This window comes from Vombatus ursinus, unplaced genomic scaffold, assembly GCF_900497805.2.
Source record: "Vombatus ursinus unplaced genomic scaffold, bare-nosed wombat genome assembly UNPS02015030.1, whole genome shotgun sequence".
NCBI lineage: Eukaryota > Metazoa > Chordata > Mammalia > Diprotodontia > Vombatidae > Vombatus > Vombatus ursinus.
The window spans coordinates 1,222,952-1,239,592 of NW_020954808.1; the positions used below are offsets into that span (position 1 = coordinate 1,222,952).

Here is a 16,641-nt window from a genome sequence, read left to right on the forward strand (position 1 = left end):
CCCCCCCCCCCCTCCCAGGTCCAGCGCCTCCCTCCATGTTCTCTCCCCCCTCCCCTTGGTCCGTCCCGGCTCCGTTAGTCCAGGGCGCGGCCAGAACCAGCGGACCCGGCCTGGGGGGAGGTGCGGGGGGATGGAGAAGCCGGGCCCAGAGAAGGCTGACAGGGCCCCAAGATTCTTGGCCGCGCGATCCCCGTTACCATGGTGATCCCTCGGGGTCGAGCCCCCACCCCGATCTCCCCGATCTCCGGGGTCCCGCGGAGACTGGGTGACTTCCAAAGCCGCGGCTTCAGGCTGCTCTCCGGGCCGCAGCCAAAACGGACATCCGTTTGGTACGACACCTCCCTTCCGCGCGGGGGCCGCTGGGATTTGTAGTTCAGGGCCTTGGTCATTGGAGCACAATCTCACCCTTCCCAGCATGCTCCGCTCTTCACAGCTCCTGCCGCCCCGGGAGTCATAGTTGCAGCAGCACGATCTTGGACGCCAGGGGGCACCATTTCCCCACGGCTTCAGGAAGGCGGCGAGGTGTGGAAAGAGCTCAGTAGTAGATATCTAAGGCCCTACGCTTAAATGCCACTCTGTCGCCTCCTCGCTTTGTGACGGCCTTAATCAAGCTTATTCCTCCCCAGGAAGCCCAGTTGTCTCTGCTGCTAAGATCCCCAGGGTTGCATTCTGGGAAGTGCAGTCCTGAAAGCATACTCCCGAAACTAGCACTCCTACAGAGCAGATGTTGTCCCCAGGATTCAGATGTGCTCTGGGGTCCAGGTTGTGACCTCTTACAGAGAAAGAACCCTAAAACTCGGGATGGAAGAGGTCAAGGCTCCTCTTGAGGCCACCTTTGGCCCTTCACTGGCCCTGAAGAGGCCTTCTCAGACAAAAGCTCGGTCTGATTGGCCCGTTTCCCATCTCTGCCAAGGACCTCTTTCTCCCATTGGCTTTTCCAAGAGCTCACTCTGCGTGGCTAGTGTAGAATCTCCTCCAGGGAAGTAAGGGATAGAGGCTGCAGCAGAATTGGTTTCACTCCAGATTCCACCTTTGACTTAAGAGAAAGGAGTGCTTACTGTGTGACCCTGAACAAGTCACTTAACTTCTCAGGGACTCAGTTTCCTCGTCAGTAAAATGAGTTCGGATTCAAAGGCCTCTAAGATCCAACTATGACTCAGTTGGAGTCAGTTGGCAAGCATTAATTAATTGCCTGCTATGTGCTAGGCACTGTGCCAAGCTGGGCAGGGACAGGACACTCAAAGAAAAACAGTCCCTGCCCTCTAGGAGTTCACAGTCTAACCAGGGAGATGACATAGACACAACTATACACAGGATACGTAGGAAATCAACAGAGGGAAGGCCCCTGCATTAGGAGGGTCCAGGAAAGGCTTCCTGTAGGAGGTGGGATTTTAGCTGGGACTTCAAGGAAGCTGGGAGGCAGAGATGTAGAGGGAGAGCATTCCAGACATGGAAGATAGCAGTGAAAATGCCCACAGGAAGAACCGGGAGATGGAGTGCCCAGTGGCAAGGATGGCAAGGAAGCCAGGGTGACTGCATCATTGAGTATGTGTAGGGGTGCTAAAGAAGTAAAAGACTGGAAAGGAAGGAAGGGGCAGCCCATAAACGGCTTTGGACAGAGGATTTATTTGATCCTGGAACTGATAAGAAATCACTGGAGTTTATCTAATAGGGGAGTGACTGGGAGGACCTACACTTTAGAAAAATCACTTTGCTGGGCAAATGGAGAATAGATTGGAGTGGGGAGAGACATGAAGCAGGCAGACCCACTTACAGGCTCCTGCAATAATAGAGATATGAGGTGATGAGGTAGGGGCACCAAGGTGGGGGCAGTGTCAGAGCAGAGAAGGGGGCATGTTCTGGAGATGTTGCAAAGGTGACATGGCCAACCCTTGGCAACAGCTTGGATGTTGGGGAGGGGGTGAGAGAGAGTGAGGAGTCCAGGGAGCATAGAGTTGACCTCTACAGTAACAGGAAAGGTGGGAGGTTGGAAGGGTTTTAGGGAAAGATACTGAGTTCCATTTTGGACATAACTTTAAGATGTCGACTGGACATCCAGTTCCAGATGTCTGAAAAGCACCTGGAGATTTGAGATTAGAGGTGAAGAGAGAGTTTGGGGCAGGGAAGGTAGATTTGACAGCCATCTACAAAGAAATGGTAATTCAATCCACAGCAGCTGATGAGATTGCCCAGTGGAGCAGAATGGAGGAAGAAGAGAAGAAGGCCCAGGACACGGCCCCCTGGGACCCCTACCATCAGAGGGTATGATCTGAAGCAGGATCCAGCAAAGGAAACTGACAAGTGGTCTGAGAGGTAGGAAGAGAATCAGGACAGAGCAGAGAAAACCTAAAGAGGAAAGTGATGGACCAGTGTCAAACGTTGCAGAGAAGTCAAGAATGAGAACCCAGAAAAGGCCACTGGACTTGGCAGCTAGGGGGCGCTTCAGTAAGACAGAATGTTGGCCCCGGAGTCAGGAGGCCCTGAGTTCAAATCCAGCCTCAGATACTTACCAGCTGTGTGACCCTGGGCAAATCACTTCACCCTGCTTGCCTCAGTTTCCTCACCTGTAAAATGAGTGCTAGAGAAGGAAATGGCAAACGTTTTCAGTGTTTCTGCCCAAAAAAAGGCAAATAGAGTCATGCTGAAATGACTGAACAACTAAGTTGAGTCGCATTCTACGCATTTCACCACAGCAGCCTCGTATAAGAATAGGTGAACATTTTTTATGTGTCTGTGGCTTAACCCCCTGCTAAGCTCCATGAAGGCTGGGAGCTTGGTCTATGTGAATACCTGTACTTCTAGAGCCCTGTAGGTAGGCCTGAGTAAATGTCTTGGAAAAGAGGCCCACCCCCAACACACAAATACAGGCAAGGCTGCAGAGGGCCATAGATTGAAGGGATCGGAGAGGACAACTTCGCCTCATTTTACAAAACCCCCTCTGAGAGGGGGTTTGCTCAAGGCCACACAGATAGGAAGAGGCAGAACCAGAACTTGAAGTCAGGTCATCCTGAGTCCCAATCCAAAGTCCTCTGGGTTTCACCAGACGGATTCCACCACGGTCAGCAAAAGCAGCTCCACTTCCCCACTCCCTCCACTCCCAATCCCCCAGGGAGCTCCCTGTTGCAATATCCTGGGAGGGGCAATGAAGCGGGGACCCTCTAGGAAAAGACTGCCTTCTTGAACCTGGGTCAGCGCAAGGAGGGCCCAGAGCAAAAGCAGCCGCTGGTAACCTTGTAGGGGGGCAGTCAGTCCACAGGGCCCGAAGGGGATGCTCCAGACAGCTAGAGAGCAGCTAGCCTTGGCAATCCTTATGTAAATCTGCTAATTGTTTACTTGTCTGTTTATTTTTACTGGAGCCGAGGCCTGGCACGAGTGTGGGGGAGGAGGCTTCCTTCTGCTACATACCCCGAGGGGAGCGTTCTGTTCGTGCTGATTCATAGCCCAGTAGAATGGGAAAGGCACTAGCTCAAAGACCGAGGGTCTGGGTTCAAATCCTAGCATGGTGTGACCTTGCTAGTGGTAGGACCTTTCGTGGCCTCTTTGGGCCTCAAATTCATCTCTCAAAGGAGGTTTTTTTCAGCTAGATGGCCTTTGAAGTCCTTTTAAGTTCTAGATTTGATCGATATTCTTATGATTTAAAATCTACTGGAAGGAGCATTCAATTTGAAATCCTCTGTTCCAAGTTGGAAAATCACTTACTACATTCGAGTCCTTGGGCAAGGGACCCCTTCTCTGGGATCTACTTTCCCTTTCTGTAAAATGAGGTGGTTGGGCCAGATTCAGTTGGAGAAGTAATTATTAAATGCTTACCATGTGCCAAGATTCTGGGGATACAAAAAAGAATCCCTGGGGCCTACCAGCGCTAAATCTGATCTATGAAATCAAAGGCACTAATATCTGTCAAATGCTTAGCACAGTGCCTGGCACACAGTAGGTGCTGAAACATGCTTGTTCTTCCCCTCCCCTTCCCCCTCATTCCTGGGGGTGGGGTAGGGTGATGCCAGCCTCAGAAACAAGGTCCTCTGACAGGCTGCTGGGTTTACCAGCTCATCAGTCTCAAACTGGCAGATCTAGGGTAGCCATTCCCTAAGGGGCCCCTCCCCATCCTCTCCTTGAGGTAACTGTTCCCACCCACCTGATTCCCCAGTCTTTCCCTCTTCCAGCTGTCCAATCTTTCACTCATCTGCAAACTCCTGATTATCCCATATTGGAATGTAAACTTCACAAGGACATGACAGTTCTTCATTTCTGCCTCCTCGGCACTCAGTCCCAAACCTAGCAATCAGCAGGCATATATTAACCAACTACTTTTGCTAGAAAGCCAGCATGGCCTAGTGGACAGAGTTGGCTGTGGTGCAAGGAAGTCTCTGTGTGACCCTGGGAAAATCACTTAACTTCTGAAGGTTTTTGCCCAACGGTCTTAGAGGGCACATTCCAGAGAATATGCTGAACTGCATAGGCAGAAGGATTTTTCTCACCAGGGTGGTCTGGACCAATGAAATCAGCCCACATTTATTAAGCTCCTATTATGTACCAGGGAGGCACTGGGCTAAACACTGGAGAGATAAAAGAAATACAAGGGACAGTCCCTGCCCTCGAGGAGCTAATGGGAAAGACAAATAAATAAATACATATAAACAAATCACAGATTTATTTTTATTATTTGCTTAGTGCTAGGAATCTAAAGACAAAAATGAAACAGTAGCCACCAAAGGACATACCAAATAAATCTTAAGTAGTTTTGGAGGGTGGGCTCGAGCTACTGTGGGGGAACCAGGACAGAAGGTGGGGCTGGATCAGATCTTGAAGGAAGTAAGGGAGTCTGAGGCCAGAAGTGAGGAGGGTGTACATCCCAGGCACAGGGCATGACCAGGGGACAAAGGCCAGGAGCCCAGACGTGGTATGAAGTCCTGTATGAATTTGGCTGGACCTACCTTAGAGCGTGTGAAGAGGAGTCAGGTGGAATTAGGCTGAAAACTGGGACCAACTTGTAAAGAATTCAGGATGCCAGACAGAGGAGTTTATATTTGATTCGATAAATGCTTATGAATTTTAACCAAAACAGGGAACTCCCAGATCACCTCTTACAGGTATCAATCAGCTAGTATTTACTGTAAGAGGTAAAACAAATGTAAGGTCAGGGACTGGACCTGGTGATTTTATTGGTATAGGGAACATCAGGGTAGAGATAATCTCTCTTCCAATACAGGTCAGCACTGCCTTTGCAACTTGAAAGTGGCCCAGAGTGCTGGGAGGTTAAGGATCACAGCCAATGTGTGGGCAGGATTTAAATCCAGGTTTATATCCTGGGAGTGATGGGGTGTGGAAGGGACAAATACTAATTAAGAACCTACCATTTGCTAGGCACTCTGGGAAGCATTTTACAAGTATTATCTCATTAGGCACCATTATCCCTCCAAAAAGACACACTAAAGCAATACATGGTAGGTATCTAAAAAGAAGCTGGTCTCCAAGGCCCCTTCCAGATTCAAGTCCAGTGACGTGGAGTTAGAAAGCCGGGACCTAAGACCTAGTTCTGGTAGACCAGTTGTGTGATCTTTGGCCTTCCACCTCCACAGGTGTCAGTTTCATCTGAAGAAACTGGCCTAGACTACGTCCATGGCCCCTTCCACCTCTCGTGGCTCGTTCTTCGATTTTGAAGAGGACCAACAACACCAGGTGATGTCTTGACTCAATCGTGAATGAGAGCCATAAGGCAGAGTGGCAGAGTCTTCAGCCACAGTCATCCAAGACAAACGTCAGGATGCCTGGCACTGGCGGGGGATGTGGTGGATGACCTCGGTGTCTTTGATCTCTGACCAAGCTCTACGTGCTCCACGCACCTGAAACCAACAGCTGAAAGCCGCTGGAACAAACTGTTCTCATCTACCCATTCCTGGGGGAAGTCTTCATGCTTGGGTTGGACATCACCCCAACTCAACCACGGGTTTGAGGTCCATCGATTACCAATTACCGTCAGCCTGGTTTTTCCTATCTGCTGAGTTAGTTTTACAAGGGTTTGGATGCTGAGTGTGCCATAGCTTCTTGGAACTACAGGGGAGAATGGAGTGCCAGCTGGACACCACAGGGAGATGAGCGGCCCTGAAAAGGGGTGGGCAAGCCAGCCCGCCCTGAACACCCCACAGGCCTCTTAGACTTCATCTTTAAAATGGAGGGGGGTTGGGCTAAATTGTCTCAATTTCATTTTCAGCCTGTGTGCCTTCATCCGGGTCCTACCTTGCCAGGACCATCCTTCTTCACTTCCACCTTAGAATTGCTGCCTTCATTCAAAGTTCAACTCATGCACCTTGGATCACAGACTAGGCTGGAACTAAGAGGTCGTCTAGTTCCACTTCCTTCTTTGACAGACGGACAGGAGGCCCAGAGGGAAGGTGACTTACCCTCAGGTCACACAGCTGGTAAATAGTGGAACCAAATCCAGTGCCCTTTTCACTTTCTGTATAGACAAAAATGAAACAATCCCTCGAGGAACTTGCATCCCACTGGAGAGAAGCCACCCTACACAGACAGGGTGTACATACACCCTACAAATTAAATAGAGGCTGGAGAAAGCAGGCGGAGGGGGAAGGGGAGGGGGCCTAATCAGGAAGTCTCAGATGATCCTGGAAAGCAGATATTCCAAGAGACTGCGATGAACAGCCAAGCCGCTCGGCCCGGGGTTCGAGAGCGCTTCGAGGGCGGACGGGCCTCTGGTCGGGACCCTAACCCCGGCAGGGCCGTTTCCTTCCTATTTCTGGCTCCTGAACTGGAAGCTCTGGGCAGCTGCGGGGCTGCCCCCGGGCCCAGCACTGACCAGCCACCCGCCCCGTCGCAGTCCCCGGGGCTGCTCAGCTGGTGCCGCCCGCCCGCGTCTGCCACTGGAGAGCACGCGCTGCCCGCCCCCGCCCCCATGGGGGCGGGACCGACGGAACCCAAGCCCTTGATTGGGTGACGGAGGCCACGCCCCTAGGCTCTCCAACTCCCTCAAGGGCTGCGGCCCTGCCCTGGCCCTCCCCTCCGCGTTTTCTTCGGGCTCCGACGCGTGCCCCCTCCGCCCGCTCCCCACGGGGGGCTGCGGCTCAGGCCCGCCCCGCGCTCTCATTGGCGGATCACGCCTCGCGCGAGCCGGTGGGCTCGCGCTAGGCCGATATGCCCTCCCCTTCCCTCTACTCCTGTCGCGGCGCGGGGAGGTTCGGTGCGCCCGCGCGCGTTGGCGTGAGGGGCCTCGCACCGGGCGTGCCCTCTCTCCTACCCCCGGCCTCTGGATGTCTCCTGCGGCTCTAGAGTAGAGGCTATCGCGCACGCGCCCCCCGCCCCACTGCGGCTAGCGCCTTGCGGGCGTGCGCGCTCGCAGGCCCCGCCTCCTCGCCCTGTGCTGTGTCGCGCGCTGGGGCGCGTGCGCGCGCTCGGGCCTCCCTCCCGCCCCCCCCCCCGCCCCCCCCAAGCCTCGCGCCGGGTCTCGCGCCCCTTCCCGCCCCTCCCCCCTCGAGCCAGCCTCGGCGGCGGTTGGCCGGGGTACCTCGCGCGTGCGCTCGCTCGCGCTGGAGCTCACGCTCCCCCTCCCCGCTCCTCCACCACCTTCCCACGGCCTCGTCGCGCGCGCTCGGGCCGGGTCTCGCAGCGGCGCCCGGGGAGGGCAGGGCAGGGCTGCGGCGCGGTACAGCGCGGCCCGGCCCGCCGTTTGCATTGGCCGCCCCTGTCCTCGCCCCTCCCCCCGCGGCGGCGGCGGCGGCGGCGGCAGCGGCCGAGCCCGAGCACTGCGGGGTGTGAAGGAGGGAGCGGGAGCGCGGCCCCTCCCCCTCCCCTGCCCGGCCCTCCCCTCTCCCCCGCCCGCCGGCGGCCCCTCCCCCTCCCGGCCCGGGCGGCGGCGGCAGCAGCGGCAGCAGCAGCAGGAGGAGCAGCAGCAGCAGCGGCGGCAGCGGCAGCAGAGAACATGGCGCCGGGGCCGCCGCCGCCGCCTCCGCCTGCCCGAGCCCCCAGGCCCGGCCCGCGCTGAGCCCGGTAAGTGAGGGAGCGAATGCTCGGGCCTGGCCGGGGGCGGGGTAGGCTGGGGAGGGGCACTGCCGGCGGGCACTGCGGGGGGCGCTGCCAGGCGGCACTGCTGGGGGAGGGGGGGCGAGCGGGGACCCTTCCCGTTTAGGAGTGGGGGGGAGGGGGGCTCGGGGCCAGTGGGCAGGGAGGGCAGGCCTTGAGGAGCTCGGCGTCTCCCACCATTTCCCAGGAGGAGCCTAGGACGAGGCTCCCTTTCTTCCTGCTGGTGCATCTCCCCCCCTTCCCCCCAGTTCGGGCAGTGAGGATCCTGGGAGGGCCCGATGTGGGGGACTCAGCTGTAGGCCCTTCCTCGTTAGGGGCGCACAGTCTGCTGGAGTCCGGGGTGGGGGGGAGCGTCGGGGCTCTTGTCTGCCCCCCCCATTCCCATGGATTCTGGAATTGGGGGGGGCGGCGGCATAAGTGTACAGATTTCAGAGCTTGGGAACAATGGAGGCATTCTTGGGAGTAGGGGGTGGCATCCCTCCTGGAGCCCCCAGGGATGGCTTTCCCTTTGGAGCCCAGGGGATGGTTCCCTTCTTCCCTTCCCCCTCCCCCATCCAGGAGGAGCTGTGGCCTGGTCTCCTTCCTCCGGGTTCTGCAGGCTGCTGGCTGGATTGCAAACACCTTGAGGGCAAGGACCTGAGATTTGAGCCTTGCTTCGCCCCCAGCCAGCGAATCGATGGGCAGGGGTGTGTTGATTTACCTGGGAAGTATCTTCCCGAGTTAGGGAGTCTGTGGGCTTTACCCCTAGTCCCTGCCTATGTGTTACATCTTATCAGAGAAAGAGGGTCCTGTGTCCTTTATCCCTCTTATTTCTTTATTTTTTCTTCTCTCCCCAAAACTTACAAAGTGGATTTTTCAGTTTCTTGAAAGGGATTTCTAGGTTTCTTTTCCTTAATTTTTATCCTTTTCCCCCCAACCGGGACCTCACTAGAAGGTTGCTGGGGTTCAGTCATATTGTTCTTCAGGGGGTCTGCTGCTGAAGCACGTGGGCTCCCCCTTCTTCATCCCCCCCATCCCTATGGGCCTTTTTTCTGCTTAGTGCCCTGGCTCCCTGGGAAACTCCCAGGTCACCTTCAGGTCAGCAGTGTGAACTTCGGGGTTTGGGGAGGACAGATTCCTTTTCTGTGTCTTTTGTGCCTTGGTCTTCCTGGTCCACAAAATGGTGATGTCAAAAGATTGGGAAAGCGCTCTGCCAGTTGTTTGTTGAAAGGGAGAGTGCCAAGTGTCAGTCAGGTCCTTGAGCTCTAGTGTTTCAGGTACTCCCAGAGCGAAGCAGTGCCTCATTGCCGACCCAGTGGGGTGTGTGCTCATGCTCCCTGATAGCTTCAGTTGCACTCCTCCCTTTGAGGAGGTGGCCTGTCAGGAAGGTCGGGGTGGCTGACTGGTATCACTTAGTCCTGGCCTTCTTTTCTTCATCTTCTGTTAGGAGTTAGGTGATGGGCTTTATCAGAGGATACTACTTTAATTTTTATTTGGACACCACGTCTGATTCAGGAGTTTGCAGGGTCTGTGGAAGAAGCCTTGAAGTTGGAAGACATGGGTTCAGACCTGCCTACTTTAGTTATTAATATTTGGAGCCTTTTTAGCCTCAGTTTCTTCATCTTTAGAGATAATATATTCCCTTTCTAGGGCAGCTAGATGGTTCAGTGCTTAGAGCATTCTGGATAGGGTGTCAGGAAGGCCTCAGACACTCACTAGCTGTGTGACCTTGGGCAACTCTCTTGACTTTGTGTTTCTTTACCTGTAAAATGGGGACCATAATAGCATCTGCCTTCCAGGGTTGTTGTGAAGAGCAAATGAATTCACATACGTAAAGCACTTTGCAAATCTTAAAGTGACATAAAAATGTGTTGTTTCAGAAGTCATTTAATTGAATCTCTCTATTTTTACAGATGGGGAAACTGAGACCAAAGAGATGATTTATTTGTCTAAGGTTCCATAGACAGTTAACAGAGCCAGGATTTGAACCCAGATTCTCAGACACCAAATCCCCAAATCCAGTGTTCCTTGCTGCTGTTCCACATGGAAGAGCCCGTGGAGATCAAATTGTCCAGTGCCCTCATTTTACATTTGGGGAACTGAAGCCTGCACAGAGAAAGCACCTTGCTGCTGGTTAACCAGCTAGTAGTTGGTGTTAGCCAGGATTAGAATGCAGAACCCTAGCTTGCCATAACACTCTACCTCATAATTCTTATTCCTTCCTTAGTTAAGGAATTGGGTACTGACCACTTGGATAGAGGAGAATCTTTTTTTAAAGTGATTTTTATGAGCAAATTAAACCAAAATCGGTTTTTTTGTGCCCTTAGGGCAATTGCTTATTAGAGCAGTGATCATCTGTGAGGGCCTATAAGTGAACCACCGATTGGTCTTTGTTTATTCTAGCACTTTTAAAGAAATAGTTCTATGTGAACACTTTTCAGATGAAGAGCCATATTCAGGGTGAACCATAGAATTGAACCATTGATTCCTCAGCATCTCAGAAATCTGTGTGAGGTACTGTGTGGGAGTGTGGGAAGAGCCTCAAGACTTGGGTTCTAACCCTGGTTCTGTGGCCTTGGGAAGGCTGTTTCCCCCTTTGGAAAACGAGGGGCAGAATAAGTGGTCTTGAAGGGTCCAGTGCTAGAAATTATGTAGTCCTAGAGATGAGTTTTGCTGATGCAGAGGGCCCAGTAGTGAGTATGTGAGGGGTTTGTCAATATTTGCTGAAAGAACTGAGGAATGTTTCTGTTAATGGCACTTGGGTAGGTAAGTGATTACTGGATAATTTTGTGAATTTATTTTAATTAGGAAGGTTATATCATAAAGCATTCTGAGTTTTTCTTAATGTGGATGTGGGGAAAAGATCAAGAGTTCTGAGACTTTGGAGATGCTTTCTTAACAGATTAGTGGCTATCATGTGATCTTCTGCATGTGTTCTCATTGGAGCTTCATGGTGACCTGTGATACAGGTTCTGTGCCTGCACAGTTCTCTCCTTTTAGAGATGAAGCAGTAACATGGGGCAGCAGGAAGGGCCCAAAGATGCAAGCACACCTGGGTAGATCTTGACACATAAGAGCTGTGTGTGCTCCTGGGCAAGCCCTAGAACTGTTGGAGCCTATTTTTTTCACTTGTCGATGTTGGCCTGGACAATCTTAGCTCCTTGTACAGATAAACTTTATGATCCTGGGACTTCCTTAAAATCAAACAGTTAGTAAGTGACAGAGTCAGGCCCTGAAACTGGGTCTTGGTGACTCTCCAAAGCCAGTTTTCCGTCCATTATCCCATCCCTGTCCATAGGAACTTTGGAGAGCTTCTTTAGCGTTTGAAAAAATGTCCAGGTTGTCCCCGTGAGCTCCTCACCCAGGTTCACACAATAGGAGTCAAATGGACAGAGGCATAGAGGATGGGTTTTTCTTGACCTAATAGTTGGTATACCAAAAACCATCGGATTTCCTGGATATATGTAGCAGACCCGACCAGATAATGCCAGTGGCTTTTGCAATGCAGAATTCTGAGGTGTCAATCTTGGCTGTCTGGATCAGCTAACATGCCAGCTGGGGCTCTTTGTTTTCAAAGTGGTGGCATTTCTTCATCTGGGAGCCTCTTTGGAAGGCCTCAGAAGATGGAGGCTGTGGCACTGGGCAGAAACAGATCTGATCCAAGCTTTTCTCTTTAACTATTCTTCTCTTACTTACTTCCTTCCCCTATGCTCTCCCCATTCTGGCAGAGTTCAGACCAAGACCTTTGGGATCCTGTACATTGGCAAAAACCTGAAAACACAGGGCCACAGTGGAATAGGGGAAAAGGCTCTTAAGATTTTACTAGTGTGTGGGGGAAGCAAGTCCTTGAGAAATGCATGCCAGTGACTTAGGGATGGGAACAATTTTGTCATAACCTTTCTTATATCCATCCCTTGTTTCTGCCAACCTCCTGAGGGCCTTCATCAGTCCCTGCCTGGAATATTGAAAAAGATCCACAGGCTTCAGAGCCGGAAGGAGATTTAGAGTTTACCTAGCATCTGCAGTTCACCTGATACATGAAGAAACAGGCCTGGAGACGTGAAGCAGCCTGCCCAAGTCATGTCTGGTCATCATGGATGGTGGCAGAGTGAGGGTTTGTGCCCAGGTGTCCTGAGGCAGGCTACCTTTCTTTGTCCTTCCTGAGATGGGCTTATAGGACCCCAGGAAGATAGATTGGGGTTTAGAGCCAAAAGGGGCCTTAAAGGCTGTCCTCCAGATCAGCCTGGTTTCTCGGTGCCATAGTGCTGTGCTCGATACCAGGCCTGCAGAGACAAAGTGAGACTGTCCTTGCCATCAGTTGGTTGCATTCTGTCCGGTGAGAATTGCGCACTCATGCACGCACATCCAGATGAGATGCAAGGACATTGGCCTCTGTGGGTCAAGAAAGGCCTCTGTAGCATGGAGGGCATTCCAGTCATGGAGATAGCCAGTGTAGAGCCATAGAGTTGGGAAAACGTATTGTCATTCTCTGTGAGGAACAGTCAGAAGGCCAGTTTGACTGGACCAAAATGTACATGGAAGAAAGGCATGTGCCATAAAGCTGGCAAGTCAGAGAGCTGACAAACATCAGAGTTTATGTTCTGCCTGTGGAAGGCAGTTAATGAATACTTATTGAATTGAATTGAATTGAAACAGGGAATTCTGCTGATTGTTAAAGAAGGCCAGTTTGGCTGGATTGTGGAGTACCTGAAGAGGAGTAATGTGTAATGAGTCTGCAAATGTAAGTTGGGACCAGGTTGTGAGGGGCTTTAAATGTCAAACAGGAGTTTCTCTTTGATTCTAAAGGTGGAAGCCATTGGAATTGATTGAGAAGGGAACTGACCCATGCTTGGGGAAAATCTCTTTGGCAACTCTGTGATGGGCGGATTAACAAGGAGAGATGTGGAGGCAGAGAGGACCCTTGAAGAGTAGCAGTAGTCTGAACCAGTGGTGCAAAGGACCTGAATTAGGGCGGAAGCTGGGGACATGGGGAGAAAGGGCCAGACAGGGATGCTGCCCTACTACCCCTGCAATCTCTTGCTGTCACGTTTCCTCAACAGAGATTCAGGCATGCATCTATTTAAAATAAAAACCACAATCCCAAACTCCCATATGTGCCCATGAATTTAGAGCTGGAAGTGGCCCTAAAGGTGATTTAGTCCAAACTCTTCATAGAAATGGAGGTTCAGAAAAATAAAGTAGTTATCCAGGGTACCAGTGAGTGTATGACAGGCTCTCCCCACTTATCCTTCCTTCTTTGGTCTTTTCCTGACATGGGGCATAAACTTTGGGTTTGTGAACTGGCTTTTTAAGATATTTTCTACAACTCTATCATACTATAATTGGTTTCCATTGTAATCTTGATGTATTTTATTTTATAATTGCATTTAACTTCATTTTTCTGATGACAGGTAGGAGGGGGTCCCTAGGTTTTGCTAGACTGACTGCAAGAGAAGTCCAGGATACAAAAAAGGTAAAGGACCCTTGCGTCTGAAGGGACCTTAAAACCCACCAAGACGAGTTGCCTTTGAAGATATGCAGAAGCCAGGTCCAGAGCCAGGGCGCCTTTGCTCTGGGGGGGCTTGACTTTGGATCCCTCAGTCAAGGAGTGAGGGCCTTGGACCCCGGACCTCTTTTTGTTTTACCTATGGATGGTTTTAAAAAGTCAAACCAACAGTGCTTTTCTTAGAGTTATCCATATGGAGGATCATTTATAATCTGGGAAGTGGTAGGGGTTGGGAAAGACTTTCTATGGTGAGGCCGGTGACATACACCAGCATACACCTCTGGCCACCTTGTTTGAAGAACAATACTAAGTTTTTCATGCCGAGTCCTTGTTGATCTAGAATCTCAAATGGTAATGGTTTGAATAGAACTTGGATTGCTGGTATTAAGAACAAACAAATCCGTTACGTTGATTTTCTGAAAAGTTTTGTCTCTAATATTTGGTGTAATAAACTTTGCCTTGCCTGCATGAAAGGGAATTATGCTTGCAAATAACTCAGAGCATAATGTGCATTTACTTCAGCTGAAAATGACCAGACTTTGCTTTTTCTTACCCTCTTTATTTAATTTTTTGTTTGTTTGTTTGTTTTTGTTTTTTGGTGAGGCAATTGGAGTTAAATGACTTGCCCAGGGTCACACAGCTAGTGAGTATCATGTGTTATGTGGCTGGATTTGTACTCAGGTCCTCCTGACTCCAGGGTCGGTGCTCTATCCATTGCACCACCTAGCTACCCCTACCCTCTTTATTGTAACTAATATTTCCATCTTATGAAACTCATTTTGATAGTAGGATTATGCATTTGTAGGCACCTTTAGACATTTGTGATGTTGCTAGTACCTCCTTGGTTCCTTTAGCAATTGTGCTGCCTTCTGGCCATGGGAGATACTTGTGAGTGATGTTTCCTTTTCACGATCATACTTTTAGCCTTTAGGCCGAGGCAGCAGTTTGGATTCAAAAAGATCAGGAGCGTCTAGTGGGCTGCAAGCTCACTACAGTCAGTATCCTGTAAAATGGCAACCAGAAAAGCTAATGTGATCTTAGATTGCCTTGCAAGATACGTTTTCAGGACAAGGGAGGCCATGGTCCTACTGCTCTTGGCTTAGACCACGTGTTGAGTGCTCTTTGAGTTTTGGGTGACACATATCCAGAGGAAGGTGGTAAGGATAGAGAAGGGATCGGAGACTGTGCCCTAAGAGGATCGATCAGCTGAGAGACTGAACAGAGTGGATGTTCAAGGATATGGAGGCCTGGCTGTCTGTCATATGGAAGAGAGTTTAGAATTGTTCTGTTTGGGCCCAGAAAACAATAACCAGGAGTAAGTTGGGAGGAAGTCACAGAGAGAAAGAGTTTGGCTAATTAATGGGAAAAACTAACAGCTAAACTTTTAAAAGTAGAATGAATCACCTTGGGAGGTAGCTTTTTCCTCATTCATGGTCTTGTACATAGTTATATGCATGTTGTCTCCCCTGCTAGACTGTGAGCTTCTTGTGGGTAGGGACTGTCTTTTGCCTCTGTTTGTATCCCTGGTGCTTAGCATAATGTCTGGCACAGAGTAGGTGCATAATAAATATTTGTTGACAGACTAGCATTGAGGGGAGCCAGGACAGACATCTTGCAGATGGTGGAATTTGAACTGAGACTTGAGAGAAACTGGGAAGCAGAGGACAGGGGGGAGAAAATGTCAGGCATGGGGCTAGCTGATGAAAAGAAACAGGAGATAGAGTGTCTTGTATCCGGATAGCAAAGAGGCTGGTGTCTCTGGATTGTAGCATATTTGGAGGGCAGTAAATTGCAAGAAGGAGGCTATTTCTGAAAAGCTGTAAAAGTCAAGCAGGATTTAATATTTCACCTTGGAAGTAATAGGGAACTGCTGGAGTTTATTGAGTAGTAGGGAGCAACATGGTCAGACTTGTGGTTTTGGAAGATTACTTTGACAGTTGGATGAAGGATGGACTGGAGTGAGGAGAGAATTGAGACAGGGAGACCCACCAGCAGGCTATTACAGGAGTCCTGGCATGAGGAGATGAGGGGTCTGTACCTGAGTGGTGAATGTTGGAGGAGAGACTGGGTCATGTATATTTAAGGATGTGGGACATCCTATTCAAGATGTGCAGTAGGAGGTCAGGAGAGAGGTTAGGGTTGGAGAAGTAGATGTGGGAATCATCTGCATAGAGATGGTAATTGAATCCGTGGGAGCCATGTGAAATAAAGTCCTTCTTTGAGCCTTCAAACTCTTTACCATTTTCTGAGCTCCATATAACCCCTCTCTGCTACTCATTTGATACTTAGGCTGCCTCTTCTTTTCTTAATGTTTTAATCCCCCAAAGTTAGATTGTTAGCTTCTTCAGGCATCTACTGCTTCTCTTCATCAGTCCAGATCCAGTGCCGTGTCTCCTCTGCTGTGCTACCAGGATCGAGCACAGGGACTCTTAATAAATAAATCACCAAATTCAGTTGTCTTGATAGGGGGAAAAATCTGTAAAATATAGCTGTATTACGTACCGAACAAAAAATTCTCAGGTTTCTGATCTCAGTGAAAGAAAGACCAAAACTGTGATTGTTCTTCTCTAGTGCTGGAAACCTCCTGCAGGCTGGGTAGCCCAGTGCCTAGTCCTGATAGACATTAGACTATTAAGATTCAGACCAAACAGAAAGATTGCCATTAATTGCCACCAATAATTAGGAAGCTTCCTTTGTTTAGCAACAAATTGATTGTGTACACATTAAAGTAGGTAATGAATTAATATGAGATTTTATTAGCCTCCTGAATACTAGGTTTTTGGTCTATAACAGATTTGCCCTTCAAGGGAATGATTTCTGTCTGAGTAGTTCTAAAAGGCCTTGTGATAACAGGTATTTTAATCCAAAGTAATAAAGACCTGATAAAGCTTTTTGAGAGTATAGTTAGACTTCTTGGCAGAGATGCTACTATTGTGATGCAATTCTTAATGACTTGAATTCATTGATTAATTTCTTTGGTCATCTGGCTGGTAGGAAATTTCTTTCCCATTAGTCATTTAAAGAATAAAACTAAAGTCATATGAGAAATCCAAAAAGGTTCCAGAATGTTGTAATAGTGGATCTATGAAACTGCATCTGACCCGTAAGCAACTACTGGATAC

The 16,641-nt window shown here is 50.1% G+C and overlaps 2 protein-coding genes across 2 annotated transcripts in view; one reads left to right on the forward strand and one right to left on the reverse strand.

The window, feature by feature from the left end:
• AP2S1 (adaptor related protein complex 2 subunit sigma 1) overlaps positions 1–417 on the reverse strand; it is a 5,198-nt gene extending 4,781 nt beyond the window's left edge. The window contains 2 exon segments of the mRNA XM_027845834.1: positions 198–323; positions 325–417. Coding sequence (XP_027701635.1) covers positions 198–323; positions 325–417 — 219 coding nt within the window.
• A 7,547-nt stretch (positions 418–7,964) lies between these two features.
• Positions 7,965–16,641, forward strand: part of ARHGAP35 (Rho GTPase activating protein 35) — a 151,558-nt gene continuing 142,881 nt past the window's right edge. Inside the window, exon 1 of the mRNA XM_027845875.1 lies at positions 7,965–8,001. The gene's annotated coding sequence lies outside the window, so the exon portion shown is untranslated. The remainder of the gene's footprint in view (positions 8,002–16,641) is intronic.